The sequence below is a fragment of the Rhinopithecus roxellana genome, chromosome 14, assembly GCF_007565055.1.
Source record: "Rhinopithecus roxellana isolate Shanxi Qingling chromosome 14, ASM756505v1, whole genome shotgun sequence".
In the NCBI taxonomy this organism is placed as follows: Eukaryota; Metazoa; Chordata; class Mammalia; order Primates; family Cercopithecidae; genus Rhinopithecus; species Rhinopithecus roxellana.
In genome coordinates, this window is record NC_044562.1 from 43106019 (window position 1) to 43125040 (window position 19022).

General features: G+C 42.2%; 1 protein-coding gene across 1 annotated transcript in view; it reads left to right on the forward strand.

Moving 5' to 3' along the window:
* The first annotated feature begins 565 nt into the window (after positions 1-565).
* STAT1 (signal transducer and activator of transcription 1) overlaps positions 566-19022 on the forward strand; it is a 45389-nt gene continuing 26932 nt past the window's right edge. The window contains exons 1-10 of the mRNA XM_010379761.2: positions 566-796; positions 1134-1285; positions 5219-5347; positions 6106-6250; positions 7553-7651; positions 12692-12781; positions 14148-14226; positions 15628-15719; positions 15935-16086; positions 18719-18877. Of these exons, the coding sequence (XP_010378063.1) occupies positions 5220-5347; positions 6106-6250; positions 7553-7651; positions 12692-12781; positions 14148-14226; positions 15628-15719; positions 15935-16086; positions 18719-18877 (944 nt within the window). The 5' untranslated portion in view covers positions 566-796; positions 1134-1285; position 5219. The remainder of the gene's footprint in view (positions 797-1133; positions 1286-5218; positions 5348-6105; positions 6251-7552; positions 7652-12691; positions 12782-14147; positions 14227-15627; positions 15720-15934; positions 16087-18718; positions 18878-19022) is intronic.

Consider the following 19022-nt stretch of genomic DNA (forward strand, 5'->3'; position numbering starts at 1 on the left):
AGGAGAAGCCCAGGTAAAGAAGCTGAGGAACGTCTGGACCCTGACAACCTTAACATATAATGGTTTGACAGTGGAGGTGGAGACAATGTAGAAAGAATGCCAAAGAGGCAGGAAGAAGCAAGGAGGATGTGTTATAATCATGACCAAGGAAGAAACGTGTTTCAAGAACAAAGACGTCAACTGTGCCCAATGCTTCCGAGCTGTCAAGTAAAGTGAGGACAACGGAAAAGCGTCCCCTGGGTTTAGCAATATGGAGGTCAGTTGCTAAAAGGAGCTTCTAGAATGACGACGTTGCCAAATCTGTCCTCTGCCTGGATTCTCAATGATGAAGCTAATACAGAGACCTCCAAGTTTGGGCTTCTGCAAACATAGCACGTCCTTTTGGTCGTTCTCTAAGATATGTAAACAGAACTCCAGTACCTAGCGTGGCAACACGGAACCCGGCTGCAGGTCACCCACCCAGCGGCCCTGCCCCAAGCCGGAGGAAACACCCAGAGCGCGAGGGAGCAGCGGCCCGCAGAGGGAGGCGGTGGCGCCCGCGGAACAGCCGCGTCTAATTGGCTGAGCGCGGAGTCGCCCGGTGATTGGTGGGGGCGGAAGGGGGCCGGGCGCCGGCGCTGCCTTTTCTTCTTCCCGGTAGTTTCGCTTTCCAGCGCAGAGTCTGCGGAGGGGCTCGGCTGCACCGGGGGACCGGGCCTGGCAGACCCCAAACCGAGCAGAGGCGGCCCGGCACGCCCGGGAGAGGCTGCACCGCCGCCCCCCCCCCCGCCTAGCCCTTCCGGATCCTGCGCGCAGAGTGAGTGGCTGTGAGGTTCCGGGTGCCGGGGGTGGGACGCGCCGGGACAGAGTCCTCGGGCCGTGCAGTTGGACGCCGGGCGAGGGCGGGTCGTCTGTGCTGACCTGCGAATCCGTGACCCAGAGAACGTGTCCCGAGTATCCCAAGTGCGAGGAGTGCCCCTTGTTCTCGGAGATGGCACTGCTCAGCACGATTGCCCTTGCCAGTCGTGCTCTGGCAGTAAAGAGGACTTGTGAAATAGAATTTTCCTCTAGAAGGCACTGCACCTTCCCATTTACCCTCACTTTCTCCCGTTTCCACCCCTCTTACCATCAGTCACGTTTTCTTCTTTTCGCAGAAAGTTTAATTTGCTGTATGCCATCCTCGAGAGCTGTCTAGGTTAACATTCGCACTCTGCATGCAACCTCGACAGTCTTGGCACCTAACGTGCTGTGTGTAGCTGCTCCTTTGATTGAATCCCCAGGCCCTTGTTGGGGCACAAGGTGGCAGGTCAGTAAATGTTCATGGGATCACGTGAATGAGTACATGGCTTCGGAATCTTAATTATGTTTCTATGTTTAAAGATGGAAGGACTTAATGTCTTCCTAGAGTTTAAAAGTGATGTTTAGTTTTTGCAGACCCCCTACCCTCAAAATAATATAATTACTCTTTTTTTTTTTTTTTTTTTTTTTTTTTTTTTTTTTTTTTTTTTTTGAGACGGAGTCTTGCTCTGCCACCCAGGCTGGAGTGCAGTGGCCGGATCTCAGCTCACTGCAAGCTGCGCCTCCCGGGTTTATGCCATTCTCCTGCCTCAGCCTCCCGAGTAGCTGGGACTACAGGCGCCCGCCTCGTCGCCCGGCTAGTTTTTTGTATTTTTAAGTAGAGACAGGGTTTCACCGTATTAGCCAGGATGGTCTCGATCTCCTGACCTCGTGATCCGCCCGTCTCGGCCTCCCAAAGTGCTGGGATTACAGGCTTGAGCCACCGCGCCCGGCCTTATAATTACTCTTAAAAAAAAATTTCTGAAAAGTTCTGGGGTAGGTATGCAGAGGTGTCGTTGATTGTGCTTTGAATGTTGTTTGTATAGATAGGGAGTTGTTTTCATAGAACGGAAATAGGACTTGAGCCTCCAGCACAGTCCATTGTGCAACCATTGCTAAATGAGGATGCTGGACTCAAACTTGTGAGATCATAATATGGTTTGCTTTTTAGTTTCTAATTCCATCTGAAATATACACAATTTGAATTCAACAAACTGTTTTGAGCACATAGTATAGGCAGCGCACTGTCCAAGGTCCATAAGATGTTAAAAAGGAAAATAACCCCACTACTCCACCCCCACCACACCTCACCCACCTTCCCCTGCGGGGGCTCTGGAAGCATCACAGAGCTTTACAAGGAAAACTGGAACTGATGCTCTAATAGAGGTACAGAATTCAGTGAGACACGAGTCAAAGAAAGCTTAATTGTGAGTAAGTCTCAGACAACTTTATGAAAGAAGGGACTTTTGTACATAGCTTTGAATGCTGTGGGATTTAGAGATGCAAAAATTCGTGGAGAGGCTGTTCCAAGGGCGAGTAGCTGGAGCAAAGCAGAAGTGTTGGGCACCGTTGAAAAACAGTAAATGATTTGGTGACTGGGTTGCTTTGTTGATAGATGAAGATGGGGTGGGTTGGAAATCCGCCTAGGAATGGACAAATCATAGGATTTTTGCACAGGAGATTGATGTGGTCCAATCTGTGTGCAGCAGAGGCTGGATTGGGAAGGTAGAATGTTGGAGACAGGAAGGCAGCAGGTCTTGGGGTGGAGCGGAGAGAATCAACCCTAAATCTGGGATTTGAGCTAGGTGATTGGGAGATGGCCATGCCACTCTCTGAGTTGGTAACAGGTTTTGTGACTTGGTAACAGGTTCTGTGAGAGGATGAGACTGACTCCAAATTTGTGAACATGAGCTTATTTATTTATTTATTTATTTATTTTTTTAGAGACGGAGTCTCGCTCTGTCGCCCAGGCTGAAGTACAGTGGCGCGATCTCGGCTCACTGCACCCTTCGCCTCCTGGGTTCAAGCAGTTCCCCTGCCTCAGCCTCCTGAGTAGCTGGGACTACAGGTGCACGCCTAATTTTTTAGGCTAAAAAATTAGCCATGCCCGGCTAATTTTTTTTGTATTTTACTAGAGACAAGTTTTCACCATGGTGCCCAGGCTGGTCTTGAACTCCTGAGCTCAGGCAATCCGCCCACCTTGGCCTCCAAAGTGCTAGGATTACAGGCGTGAGCCACCTTGCCCGCCCAAACATGAGTTTATTAATTCACCTCTTCTGTGCCAGGTGCTACATATGTACTAGCTCATCCAGCCTTAACAACCAACTGTGGCAGGGTGTGGAAGCTCACGCCTGTAATCCCAGCACTTTGGGAGGCTGAGGTGGAAGAATTGCCTGAGGTCAGGTGTTTGAGACCAGCCTCAGAAACATAACAAGAGGCTGTCTCTGCAGAAAATTTAAAAATTAGCCAGGCATCTTGGCTCATGTTTATTGTATTAGTCTGTTCTCATGCTGCTATAAAGAACTGCCTGAGACTAGGTAATTTATAAAGAAAAGAGGTTTAATTGACTCACAGTTCTGCATGGCAGAAGGCATCTCTTCACAGGGCAGCAGGAGAGAGTGGATGCAAGCAGGGGAAATGCCAGACGCTTGTAAAACCATCAGATGTCATGAGGCTCACTCATTATCACGAGAACAGCATTGGGGAAACTGCCCCCATGATTCAGTTACCTCCACTGGTCCCTCCCTTAATATGTGGGAATTATATTACAATTCGAGGTGAGATTTGGATGGGGACGTAGAACCAAACCATATCACTTGCAGTCTGAGCTCACTAGGAGGCTGAGGTGGGAGGATTGCTCTAGTCCAGGGGTTGGAGGCTGCACTGAACTATAATCCTGCCACTGCGCTCCAGCCTGGATGACAGAGCAAGTTCCTGTCTACTACACACACACACACACACACACACACACACACACACACACACACACAGCGCCACCTTGTTGATAGGGGAGTAAGTTACCTGGGTTCACTTGGCTAATAAGAGATGTTGCAGCTCCCATTGGCTGACAGTCCAGCATATCTGCTTTAGGCACATCCTTATTAGTTACCAAGCAGGAAGGGAGAGAGCCACAGATTTTTCCGCTCAGGTAAAATAAAATTGAACTGAAAAAAATCAAATTGCTACAGCAGGAGTGCCAAGGGGCTGGGCTTGGGTCCATTTCTACTGGTATATATGATGATAACTAGCTTTATAGTCCAGACATTTCCTCATGCTCCTTTGGAGAGACATTTTTGGACTAGGCATGACTTCATGCCTTCGTGCATGTACTTGGCTACAAGTATGCACAAATACTCTTCCATGCCCTACTTGAAAATCCAGACCCCTTCCCCAGAGGTCTGGCAGGGCAAGATTCACTTGTGTCCACTCTGCATATCGCCAGCTGTGTGCTGATATAAATCCTAAGTTACATGGTCATGGAAGACTTTCCGTTTTCCTAATGGATTTTAGGACTTCCTTATATCAATTTTTTGTTGTGATTTTTAATCTTTAGGATAACTATATAAAAATGGACTTAACAGTTTTCCAAAGAGATAAGTGTTACTTTATCCTTTTAAATTACATTTAATGGTGTTGTTTTAATATTTACAAATCATTACTTCTTTATGCCAGATTTATTGTTTGTAGTAGGCAAAGAGGAAAATATATCTTTCTAAATGTGTATAACAAAAATACTGAATTTTACCATATGAATCATAAATATAGCAGTTTAGAAATATTTGAGTTAAATTACAAATGTACTGTGATTTGTAGGAGAGCATTTTGGGAGAGTCATGTGATTTGTCTTAAAGCAGGTCTAATTAAAATAATGTTTTTCATATGTTTATTTGATAAAATCACAAATTCATTTTAAAGGCATATTTATTGAATACCTACTATGTGGTTGACATTGTTCTGGGGATACACCAGTGCACAAAATCCTCCACCAACATCCATCCCTTCAGGTGGGGAAACCAGACAGTAATCAAAATAAAAAATGTGGTAGGTCAGATGGTCGTGTAAGTACTATGAAGAAAAATAAACCAAGGAAGAGAAAGAGCATGTTTCCAGGGTGGGAGGTGGTTGCAGTTTAAATAAGGAGGCCAGAGAAGGCTGCCCTGGTATGTGGACAACAAGCAAAGACCTGAAGTTGTGTTTTGTGGAGGAGAAAACAAGTTGATCCCCAAAGTCAATTAAAAAGAGGCTTTAGACTATAAATGCCATTTAAATAAAATATTTCTGGGACAAACTATGTTTTGGATTAAGCAAGATATTTAAGAGTACAACCTGATGCCAAGAAGGCTTTCTTTGAAGCTATGGTTTCCATATACATGGAAAGAATGTATATTCTTTTTCTTTATAGGATGTCTCAGTGGTATGAACTTCAGCAGCTTGACTCAAAATTCCTGGAGCAGGTTCACCAGCTTTATGATGACAGTTTTCCCATGGAAATCAGACAATACCTGGCACAGTGGTTAGAAAAGCAAGACTGGTAAGGAAAATTCACTAGATAGAAGAAGAAGTTTACATCTTAAAAATACTTGTTGATTAAGTGACTTGGGGCCATGTTTACTGGAAGGTGAATTCCATCAATGGCCACTGGGATAATTTGTTGTAGATAAGTTTATTGATTTAAAAAAATGACATGTGTCTCAACAAAGTTAAGTATATTAGTCATTAAGCACTTTTATGTAGTTTTGTCAAATTTAATTTATGATAGATACTCCTAAATGCTTTGGACAAGTTAGATAATGCTGACACCAATTAGTTTCCAACTTAGGATCCAGACTATAGAAAGAAGTAACTTAAAAGAAATAAAGCCAAATTAATGGTTAAACATTGATTAGAAATATGAAGAAGGTAGTAAAATTGAGGGGATTTTTTTTAACTGGTAAGTATTCTACTTTAAAATGTATTATTTGCTAGTTGAAATATTTTAAACGTCCTGAAAGTATTTGGCATAGAAAGTGAGGGGTCCCCTGTTGACTTTTCCCCCTCCAGAGATAGTCACTGTGAATAGTGTCATGCACAATCTCTTAGAGCTCTAGAATTGTTCGTGCTGATTGCACATAAGAGAAATACCACATAAACTACTGCTAAAAGCAATATCAGTTTCAGAAGAAGAAAATAAACCTAAGAAAATACTTAAATTGTTTTTAATAATTTCAGTAAGGAAACCAACATTTGTTTTGTCTGTTTTACGTAGACATTTAGTTCTAGAATGAAATGTGTAAATGTTAAATCTCCTAGGGAGCACGCTGCCAATGATGTTTCATTTGCCACCATCCGTTTTCATGACCTCCTTTCACAGCTGGATGATCAATATAGTCGCTTTTCTTTGGAGAATAACTTCTTGCTACAGCATAACATAAGGAAAAGCAAGCGTAATCTTCAGGTATGACCTGGATTTTGTATTTTAGTTGAAATGTTCTCATGTTGATGGAAGGCAGTTTTCTTCATTCAGCAAATACAATTGAGCACACACTTCATGGTATTTAGAGAAGTAACAGAGACTAAACAACTCCATTTATATTATTTATAGCATCAGTAAATATAGCATAAGTAAAATAAGATATCAATTCATTTTATAAACACAGAAGGAATTTTCAGGGTTAAATGTATCAACTCTTAGGTGTCAGTAATTCTGAGAAAAATGTGATGCTATAATCTTGTTTTACTAAAAACAGTCAATATTTAAACCAAAGAAAAGGGGCTGCATTTTAAGAGCAGTGATCTATGGTAGTATATTAAAGCTCCAGGGAACGTTAGTAGTTAGGTTCAGGTCCTTGCTATGCAAATGAGGAATAAGTCCAGAAAGGTTTGACTTTCACTTGAGGAAGGGGTGACTTCAGGAACTAGACTCCACCTTGCCTTGCTTCTGGTGGAGTTAGCCTCTCCTGGAAGAAAAGGTCAAAGAAAGATCCAGACATGAGAGAACATGCTACAGAGTTTTAGGAGTTCTTCAAATGTACTCCGAGCATGCCCTTGGCCTGGCTATCATATTTATGTCCTGTAATAACAGAACTTTTCTGTTTTAATGGAGGTGAAAGCTATCATTTTCTTCTTTCATACAATACAACTGAACTTTTCAACTTAGGTAATTGGAAGTTTTTTTTTTTTTTCCTTTGTGAATGTATTTATAATTTTATATACCAGTGAGTGGGGAAATCAAATTAACTTTACAGAAATTTGCTCTCATACAGACCTTGCATGAATGCACCTGTATAAAGAGCCATTATTGCCAGTGTTTTGCAAACTAGCTTTGACAATGGCAACAGAAAAACCTAAATTAATATCTTTGATCTGGTTCAAAACTTAGACCAACAGATGCATTCATTGAGGAATGCCATGTATAGTTTTTATATCATTTGCATTGTCTTGGGATCCTAACAGAAGATAATTGGCCTCAAGAAATATGGAAAGATATTAAAGTAAAAATATTATATGAACCATATGTGAAAATACTTGTTTACTCCAAAAGTACTTTAGGTACCTGCACTTAGAAAGTTAAAGCAATTTTTGTCATAATTTGTGAAAGAAATATTTTGATTTTAACAAACATAGCTTATATAGAATTTAATAGATGAGAGATGAGGTTTTCTCAGAGAATGTAAACAAATTCATATCCACTTACAATACACAATAATGTAAACATTCTGCATTTTAATTTATTTTTGTTCTAACCCCTCAAATTTAGGATAATTTTCAGGAAGACCCAATCCAGATGTCTATGATCATTTACAACTGTCTGAAGGAAGAAAGGAAAATTCTGGAAAATGCCCAGAGATTTAATCAGGTACTTTTTTCTCATTGAACACAAAAATTGTAATAAATTAAAAATGTATTCATTCATCAATATACTATTGGGGCCCATGTCAAAGCAATGGTGAATGTCTCTAATTTTATAGCCCCAAGAAGTGGGAGAATTAGATTTAGAGATTTTATAGAACCAGGCTTTAGGAAAGATCCTAATCTAATGGAATTAAGTTCTAACGAGGAGAGAGACAACATATAAACAAGATACTTTCGGGTAGCATAAAGTGCTGAGAAGATAACATGCTGAGTTCATGGTGTGGCTGGGAGTAGGGTTGTTCCTTTAGACCAGAGTCAAGAAAGGCCTCTGAGTTGCTGGCGCAGGAATGGAAGCAGACAAATAGTGAGTTCTTGCAGCTGTCCAAGGGAGAGGCAGTGGAAGTTTGCACTCAGTAGAATCAGTGGAGGTAGGAAGAGGTGGACAGATTCAGGTTATGCTTTGGATGTGGTGCCAGTATAGAAGGATCCTTATATTGAAGGATTAGATGCAGGAGTGAGCAGAAAGTCAAGGATGGCTCTACAGCAGCTACTAGAACCCTTTGAAAACTGATAATGCTGTTCACAGAGCTGGGAAGGCAAGGAGCAGGCAGGGGCAGGAGTTTTGTAGGACACAGTAGGTTTGTGGAGAGAAGAGGCTGATGGGAAAATCAAGGGCTTTGTTTTGAGCAAGATCAAGATACCTATTAAATATTCAAGACATCAAACAGTCAATGAGTCAGAGTTGTACTAGTATCAAGATTTTTGATCATTGTTTTATTAATCCTAATACAAACCTTCCTAGCTGTCAGGGTTCAGCAGAGTTTTGAAGTTGCTATGGCATTTAGTATTCCTTTCTTGAGCAGTGGGGTGGTGACAACAAGCCAACAATCCAATGTTATGGATTGTTCTGGAGGAGCCCATTCCTATATGGATGCCAGGGGACACAGTATGCGTCCCGTGTGCATTTCACCAACAAATAACTACCAAAGTGAACTGTGCGACAGTGGAGAGGGAGACAGTTTAAGTGTGGTGGAAGATGCCATTCTCCACGCACTGCCTGAGCATTTGTCCCAGTCTGTAGACATGCTGAGATGGGAAATTATTGTTCCCATTATTTTTGTTTTAGTGTAAGAGCTTTTAGAAAATAGATTTAAGAGAATATTGTGCTATCCACACTCTAGTAGACTATAAATGTTTCGTGTGCTGTCTTACAGCACACTAAGTTTTTTTCTTTCTTGATTTATTTGTGGTGAATAAACTAATTGCGTGTCTGGACAAAAATTTAGGTCCATAGGGTTTGAAGGGATAGGGAGAATATCTTTCAGGTGGGAGGGAAAGACATGAGGTGGATTCTAAGCTTCCCTTTGCTGTTCCATCTTTGTGTTCTTAAGGACTAATGGTTACCGTATGCTGAGTGCTTATCATGTTGCAGGCCCTGTGCTAAGCACTTTATAAACATTATTTCGTTTGAGTAAATACTTTCAAAACTGTCACTGAAGGTAGGTGTTCTTATCCCCATTTTAAAGATGAGAAAACTAAGGTTTAGAGGTCAGGTACTTTGCTCAGGGCCACAGAGTTAATGAGAAGTAGGTTTGGAATTTAAACCCAGTATTGTCCAACTCTAAAACTAGCTCACTGGAGAAGTCGCTCTTCAGTTTTCTAATCTGTGGGATGGGATGTGAGGGCTTTCTGGCTGGAACTTCTCACACCCATGAAGTGCCTATTCCCTTACTTGGACTACTGCTCATTCCATTGAAAAGGACCCCCTTCCTGAGCAGAAGACTTTGTTTGATCTCAGGCCTGTGAGTAACCAAGTTCCCATCCAGATAAGGTCTCTAGAGGTACAGTAGTGAAATGAGAAAGTAAGAGTCAATGACAGCTGAAGTCCCTTCCAACTTCAATGTTTGACATTCCTGTGGTTTCAGTACTCCTGGTTTCTTAGAAAGTTAAAAAGTTAAGGACTCACTATGAAAGTGGTTTCAGTACTAAAGTGTACAGGAGCAGCCAAGCATCTGCTTAGCAGAAGATGGGAGCAGGGTGGAGGGAAGCAGGGAGGGATGAGAGGAAGGAGTAAGAGAATACCAAGGGTTTGAGTGACTTGGAGGGACTACTGCCCAAGTTGGAAGCAGGAAGTTTCTTAGGCCCTGCCACAGTCACCAGGTTTTTCCACCAAGCATCTCCCAGCAAGTCAGTAGAAAGGAGATGTAGAAGCTGGGAATATAGCGGCTCTCTTATAGTCGTTGTTTATATCCCTGTTCTCTAAACCGAGCCTTGATCATTTGGGAGGAGGCCTGGGAAGTCAGAATTCTCCAGTGGCCTAGTCCCTCTCCCTAGGTGTAGTATCCCAGCTGTTACAAAGCCCACAGGACACGGTGCCCACGTCCTGCTGGCTTAGAAGTTGTATTAGTCTGCTCTTGCATGGCTATAAAGAAATACCTGAGACTGGGTAATTTATAAGAGAAGAGATTTAATTGACTTACAGTTCTGCAGGCTGTACAGGAAGCATGGTGCTGGCATCTGCTCAGTTTCTGGGGAGGCCTCAGGAAACTTACAGTCATAGCAGAAGGTGAAGGGGAAGCACACGCATCACATGGCCAGAGCAGGAGGAAGCCGGGGAGAGGTGCTCTACACTTAACCAGATCTCATGAAAACTCATGATCACGAGGATAGTATCAAGAGGATGGTGCTAAACTATTCATGAGAAACCGTCCCCATGATCCAGTCCCCACCAGGCCCCACCTCCAACACTGGGGATTACAATTCATGAGATTTGGGCGGGGACACGGATCCAAACCATATCAGAATTAGACAACAGCAGAGATTTCCCTGCACAGGCAGAAAGCTGTATGGAACTTCTTAAAGTGACAACTCATCCCGACCGCCCAGAGAAACTCCTTTTGTTACTTAGTGATACGTGGCACCTTGGACTTACAGAGGATACCAATAACGTTCATGTATTTCTAATACGCACTTTAGAGCTGATGCAATTCACATGCTTTGAACTTCTACTATTGGAGAATATATAACATGAAGGAAAACTTCCTCTGAAGAGAGAATAACTTTGATGATGTATGCCTGACAAAGATAAAACAAAAAATTGTGGACCAATTTTACTTACGAGTATCAATATAAAAGTCCCCAATAAGATATTAGGGATCAGAAGTAAATACTACATTAAGAAAAGACATGACCAAATATGATTTATTATAGGTCACAAGGGTAGACCATGACTGGGCAACCTATTAATGCAATTCACTGAATTAATAGCTACAAGGAGAAAAAAGCATTTACTTCCTTCCACAGAAGCTGAGAAGACCTGACAGAATTCAATGCTCATTTCTGATGAAAACATTGAATACGATAGGAATTAATGGATACCTCTTTAACATACAAAAATATGTATCTCTCCATTCTAGAGACAGTAACTTACTTAACTAGGAAAACTCCAGTAAGTCAGAAACAGCAAGGATGCTGTGTTTCCACTGCTATTTAGCATCGTATTGGTGGTATTGGCCAATGCAATTAGACAAGAGAAAACCACTAGAAGCATAAGAATTAAAAATAGCATCATAAAGATATTAGCTCTCCCTGAGTTTGCTTGTAATTTTAATGTGATTCTAATAAAAATACCAACAAGTTGTTTTCTGGAGCTATACAAATTGGTTCTGAAATTTATAAAAAATAAACATGCAAGAATAGCAAGGCAACTTCTGAACAAGTAGAGCAATGAAATGGGACTGGCCCTACTAGATAGACTATAAATCCTCTATAGTCCAATATCCTTCAAGGGTTCAGACTTATGAATAAACAGGCCAATGGGAAAGAAGAGAAAAATCTAGAAGGAAACCCATGTGCATATGGAAATTTATGTGATACAGCTGGCAGCTCAGAGCACTGGGGAAAATAATGGACTTTTCAGTCAATGTTGTTAAGACAAATGGAAAGCTAATTGGAAAAAAAGTGAAAGCAAAAAGTGGGCCCATACTTCACACTGATCATGAGAACAGACAAATGTATCAGCGATCTAAAAGTTAAAAAGTAAAAGAAGGAAACCTTGCGAGTGCTAGGGAAAAAAAAATGAATGAATGCTGTAATGTCAATAGGGAAAGGCTTTCTAGTATAAGGAAAATTCCAGGCATAAAGAAGAAAAGATTGATACAGTCGAATATGTAAAAACACCCCCATAGAATCTGTGCTGTATAGGGCACTGTGTAAGAAAGGTTGACAAACGCAGTTTTTGCTGTGTGGGAGATTTAACTCTAAGGAAAATAACATCTTTCTAGAATTTAATCTCTAGGAGAACAGGGACCACTAGTTACCACTCTAACACCTGAGCCTAGAACATTGCCTAACATTTACTTAGTACCTAGTAAGTATGTGCAGGGTACATCTGGTGTATGAAGCAAGTAGACCCTGTCACTTCTGAGTGTTCTGATTATCAAAAGTAGGACTGAATACTCCTGGGCAAGTCTGGGTTTATATTCATTATTGACTTTACAGTAGCAGATTTTCATTGATGGCCTTAATGGAATGCTTTCATATTTCAGTATACCTCTGGATCACCCAGGATTGTCTTAAAATAGGCTTTTCTGATTCCATAATTATACTAGCCCTTGAGATTTTCCAACACCTAGATTTTCCATCCTAGGTGGTGAGATGCTGCTGGTCTGAGGACCACACTTTGAATCAGAAAACTTTACGATAAATAAGGACAGGGTTAATAAGAATAATCTTGTGTACAGTATTTGAGAAACCTTGAACTAAATTCCAGTGTGGTACCATGTGACTGTATGAATTAATGGAAACTCCCAGAAATACTGTTTATTTTAGACATGAATTGAACCTAGTTTTTTTGTAGCCTTGTTAACAGTTTGCCAGCATTTTCCAGGGCCTTGGGAAAAATTTCATACTGACACATAAACGGGAAGCATGTAGTACATGTCAGAAGGTCTGGAAGGCAGGTGGGGACTTGACTTTGGAGTGTAACCAGCAAGTACACACCCTGAAGAAAATGATGGCTGTAATCACGCCCTTCCCATTACAGGCCCAGTCGGGGAATATTCAGAGCACAGTGATGTTAGACAAACAGAAAGAGCTTGACAGTAAAGTCAGAAATGTGAAGGACAAGGTTATGGTGAGTATTGAGTAAACACATACATTCATTCTGAAACTTTCTGTGGGGAAAAAAGGTTTCAATCGCTTGGGGTATAAACCTAGTAACTGAGTTCAGTCTTTTAAGTAGTTGGGAAGAAAAATTTTGCAGAAGTCTCAAGCTATAAGTAAACAAATTGGTAAAATCAATGACCAGATAGACTTTTTGAATGGCCTCTTAAAACTGCTAAACATTGAGTTTATCTTTTTCTTCCCTGAAAGATCATGCAGTAAATGTTGACTTTTCCCAGTACCCAGTAAATGAGATGTTGCTGCTCTAAATGGGCCTTTATGTCCACATCTCTCAAATCACAGTGCCCCAGGATAAACATGGCCCATCTTTCCCAATCATCTGTTCTATCCTAAGACTTGGAAGAAGAGCAAAAATACATTTTATTGAAAGAAATTTGGATACATTTCTGATTAAGACATCCACAGTGATTTTAGGATAAAACTTCCAAGTCAATTTATGGAAGAAGAGGGCTGCTCTGGCGCCCTCGATGGCCCGCATTTACTCCTATCCACTGTTAGGGCTGGTGCGGGGAGAGGTTGAGGAGTTCTTTTTCACACAAGCCTGTGTTTGTGGAAAAGGCCTTCCAGCTTAGGGGTTTGGTCCTCTGTGGATCTCTGGGTAACACCCATATGGCCTTGACTATATACTTCAGACAGCATCTTTCAAAACTCTACATTCTTTGGAGCAACTTTATCCTGTGGTCTCCTAGGGAAGCATTTCATTAAAGTAGAAACCGAGTGAGCCCAGTCCAGAAATAGCCATGGAAACCCAGAGAAGAATATGTGGAAATGTGACCAAATCCCAAACAAATGAGGCTCATTTGTAGAATGCACATACAATTTATTGTCCAGGTGGAGATGCATTTGAGCTGCCAAGAGGGCACTGTTTGTAATTATAGCAAGTATGAAACCAGGTCTATCCCAGTAAAGCAGAGATGTATGGTCACTTTACTTATTTGGAAGGAATGAGGAAATTTTCTATGAGCTTTTTCCCCCACTGCTGTGGGCTTCACAATGGAGTTTTTAAATCATATCTCAGAGGTAGTCTCAAAATGATGAGGAAGAATCAAAATTTAGGTGCTGGAACCAGGTTAAGGACATACAAATCAGTTTGAGAATTATTGTATGTTTGCTTTTTTAAAAGTGTTATTACATACTTATTAATGAAATAGAAATTATTTCATGTGTATGTTTAGAACTCTCCAAATCAGATCTCTTTTTGAGGGAGCTGGAATTGTTTTCACGTTTCTCTGGGTTTCATAGAAGCAATACTCTGTTGCCTAAAGTATTTGGAAGTTGCTGATCAGTAGAAAACATGTTTACATCTTTATTTGTAGTGTATAGAGCATGAAATCAAGAGCCTGGAAGATTTACAAGATGAATATGACTTCAAATGCAAAACCTTGCAGAACAGAGGTAAGGGTTCACAACTGAAGTGGTGCCCATTGGCTGTGATTTTTTTCTGTTCACACTACGTAACGAAGATGATTACTACTTTCTATTTGCCGAGTATTTTATGACTCTGAATTCTTCCTTGATAACCCAGGCCAGGGTTTCTTAACATCCAATACCGTTGACATTCTGGGCTAGATAATTTGTTGTGGGGGCTGTCCTGGCATTGTAGAATGTTTAGCAGCATCCCTGACTTATACCCACCAGGTGCCAGTAGCACTACCCAGGAGCCCTCACTAGTGACAATCAAAACTGTCTCCAGAGATTGCCAAAAGTCCCCTAGGGGTCAGTGACCCCTACTTGATAACCACTGGTTATGTGTTACTCACCTTATTTATTGCGCCTAGCCCACTGACTGACACAGAGTGATAGATATGTGGAGTTCCCCTGCCCTAATATCTCAAGTTTCTTCAAACATGGCAGGTCCACATGTGTACACTGCAGATGAGCTCAGTATTTTTCTCATGTTTTAAAGCAGTTTTACTCTATTTTGTTACTGTTGATGTTTTTAATGAGAGTAGCAACAGAAAAGAACTCAAGAATGTGCATTGTGTGGAACATGTAAGGCACTGCCGTTGCTGTATTCATCATCTGGGGTATAGCATGGTTCACAGGCAGAGATTATCAGTATGATTTAGGTAAAAAGTATGAGAGGTAGCAACTTCAGCTACCACTTCCTAATCATTTACTGCTCTTTGAAAGCTACAGATAACGCTTTGTATACATTTTTTTTTTTTTTTTTTTTTTTTGAGACGGAGTCTTGCTCTGTCGCCCAGACTGGAGTGCAGTGGCCAGATCTCAGCTCACTGCAAGCTCCGCCTCCCGGGTTTACGCCATTCTCCTGCCTCAGCCTCCCGAGTAGCCGGGACTACAGGCGCCCGCCACCTCGCCCGGCTAGTTTTTGTATTTTTAGTAGAGATGGGGTTTCACCGTGTTAGCCAGGATGGTCTCGATCTCCTGACCTCGTGATCCGCCCGTCTCGGCCTCCCAAAGTGCTGGGATTACAGGCTTGAGCCACCGCGCCCGGCCCCTTGAGCCACCGCGCCCGGACCTACATTTTTTACCTGAAGTTTTGAATTCTGTTATTTACATTTATTTAGGTAATTACCTGACGGTGTCTTCAGTGGCAGATACTACTATGTCCGATTTACATGGGTCACTGAAAACAAGTATTTTGTTTCAGTTTGCCTAGTTGTTATACTTAGGACTTTTTTTATGTTTAATAAAGACTGAAGAAAGCCAAACTTTGACCTGTCACTGGGCAGCATTTGTGTCATCTTTATCCTATATATATATGAATCTTGGCTTTTGTTGGTTTTGTCTTCTTTATATAAATATATTTACTGGCTGTCTCTCAATTTATAGAACACGAGACCAATGGTGTGGCAAAGAGTGATCAGAAACAAGAACAGCTGTTACTCAAGAAGATGTATTTAATGCTTGACAATAAAAGAAAGGTAGTTATTTACTTTCCAGAGTAGCATGCCGCTTTTGTTATAGACTGTAAATAATGGAATCAAAATTTAGAAGAGAAGAAAAATTATTTTTATAACCACCTGGCTTAGAGCCCCAGTTGAGAATGAAATGATACTTGCTTTTCTTTTAAAAAATGTTTTAAAATTCAGTGATTAAAAATGAATTTATTTTACTTTGTTTCTTCCACTGCCTTTAGGAAGTAGTTCACAAAATAATCGAGTTGTTGAATGTCACTGAACTTACCCAGAATGCCCTGATTAATGATGAACTAGTGGAGTGGAAGCGGAGACAGCAGAGCGCCTGTATTGGGGGGCCGCCCAATGCTTGCCTGGATCAGCTGCAGAACTGGTAAGATTCTCCAAAGCGGAAAACTGGCAGCTGACTGGCTAACCACATAAACTCATAAATGCACCTTTGAGCTGTGTTAGTTGAATGGACCCTGTTAAAATGTTGGTATAGAGTTTGACATAGTCCAGCTTCTGCTTACCCTGGAAACACTCACTTGGAAAGCACAGTGTTATTCACGACTCTTGCCACGTTCAGCCATGTCTGCTTGGTTTGGATCACTCCTGTACCACGGGATGTGTCGTTTGACTGTACAAAACATCAGTGACATGGTCATTATAGAACACATTTAACAACTTGACTCCTAATGTTTCATTTAAAACAAGATAGCTTGAGGCATTTTTCTAGGCTTACAGAATAGTTTGTTAGGAACCATTCATTCAGTCATCTATCCAGTAATACTTATTAAATGCCTACTGTGTGCCAGGCACTGTAGGACCTGGGCACACAAGGATGAATGATTCTTGGCCCTTGCCAATAAGGAGTTCTCAGTGTGGAAGGGAGATGTAGACATGGTAATAATTCTGTGCAGTAAAAGTTTCCAGGTGCTCTAGCAAAAGGCCATCAGAGTTCTGTGGAGGACAAAGGAAAGCATCTCCAGGGAAGGTTTCATAGAGGAAGTGGCCTTGTGCTGACTCAAAAGTGACTAGGGTTACTCCATGTAGATCAAGGGGAAGTGCTTTCCAGCACAGAGCACAGGATGTACAAAGGCACACACGTGGGAGCCTGAAGGGACTGTATTGGGTGGCGGGAGAGTGGGGTGTCAGGGGAGACGGGAAGGAAAGTGGACCTGGTGGGAGATGCTGGAGCCTGATGGTGCAGGTTCTCAGCACCATGCTAGGAATGCGGGCCGTATGCAGCTGTCCTGCTGAGCCAAGGCAGGCTTTTTTCTTAAGCAGGAGATGTATTTCTCTGATCTTTGATTTAGAAAGGGTGCTCTGGCCACATCCTGGAGGATAGGTTAGAGACAGACCAGTTGGAATACTGTTAGCATATTAGTGTGGTCCAGGTGAGGGGCAACAGGAGCTGAACTTGGGATCACAGAGTGAACATGAGGGAAGGTGGCCTGGGACAATTGCTAAGGGTCCAAGGACCAGAGATCTCACGAGGTTATTTTCTATATTGCCAGTTTTTTAAAAATCACAATTGATATTCAGCCATTTATTTTTATTCTGTGAATTGCCTGTAGGTACCCCAGATTTCTTGTGGGTTAGAGCAGAGCTTCTGAGCCCAGTGTGCCCCATGTGCCTTGAGGGATACTGACACCCCTAAGCCCTTCAGGTGGCCAGGGAGGCCTTGGGGTGTCTAGAGCCCCCTAGTGGTCCTCTTAGACCACAGGAGCCTCTTGTAGGGACACACATGCCATCTAGTTTTCCCACTGTGCTGTCTAAGGATTGTCATTTTCTCGGTGTGCAAGCAGAGTTGGGGACACTGGTTTAGCATCACCTCTGGAACTCAGCCAGCCATTACCCTGCCTGCTCCTTTCCTGATGAAGGGCTGCTGTCCCAGGGCTTTGAACTGGAATCGAGTAAAATCAGAAAGTGAAGTACTTTTCCCAGGGAGAAGACACTTTTAAAAGGTTTTCTTCTGTCATTGCTGCAAGCGAATAAAACTGCGTTTCCCCAGCCTGTGTTACTGTTAGCAGTGACTGTAAGGAAGGAAGACGAAGAGCAATCACTAGGTTTACTCACTGGCTTTCTATTTTTGGGGTCTAGATGAGGATATTGCCTTCTCCTTTCAGTTGAGTAAAGCCAGAATCATCTTTCCTTCCTCTCTTCCTGTCCCCGGCCTTGCCTCCCCTCTCTGTGTCTCTTCCTGCCCCTCTGGTCCACATCTCTGACTGGTCCTGCCGAGACACTGCTTGCTGATGCCACTCTCTTCACAGAACCTGCAGTGGCTCCTCGTTGCCTCTTGCATCACCTGGAAGCATCTGCTTTGCTGTTTTCCCTGCCTCTGGCCTCCTCTTTGCCCTGCGCCAGTCACAGATCACCTAGAAGCCCTGCCCCGACCCATCTCTCCTTACATAGGCCTCAGTGGTGTGCAGAAGTTTTTGATCTAGGCTGTACTCAGTGCATGTTAGTTTTACTCCTCAAATAACAAAGCTTCTGCTGCTGCCACAAGCCTTCTTCCCTTTGTTTTTCCCTAGAGCGCAGAGCGTGGTATCCTAGGTGGCATTTTGTGATGCATATAACCACTTGTTGATTTCCATGTGATATGGTTTGGCTGTGTCCCCACCCAAATCTTACCTTGAATTGTAATAATCCCTATGTGTCAAGGGCAGGACCAGGTGGAGATAATGGAATCATGGGGGTGGTTCCCCCAATACTGTTCTCATGGTAGTAAGTCTCATAAGATCTGATGGTTTTATAAGTGGGAGTTTCCCTCCACAAGCTCTCTTGCCTGCCACCATTTAAGATGTGACTTTGCTCCTCATTTGCCTTCTGCCATGATTGTGGGGCCTCCCCAGCCATGTGGAACTATGTGTCAATTGAACCCCTTTCCTTTATAAATTCCCCAGTCTCGGGTATGTCTTTATTAGCAGCATGAGAGTGGACTAATATACCATGATTCCCTTTAATTCAGGCTGCTTCTGGACCGTTTCTCATAGAGACATCTGTGTCTTGTGTCTTCCCAGGTTCACCATAGTTGCAGAGAGTCTGCAGCAAGTTCGGCAGCAGCTTAAAAAGCTGGAGGAATTGGAACAGAAATACACGTACGAACATGACCCTATCACAAAAAACAAACAAGTGTTATGGGACCGTACCTTCAGTCTTTTCCAGCAGCTCATTCAGAGGTAACTCAAGGAACATTTATTTGTACCTTCTGTAATCAGTCTATACAGAGGAACATTTGACCGTAATTCAGATGATTTACAAGGGTTTAATAGGATATATACACACATGTATGTATCATATGTACATATATGTATATAACATATA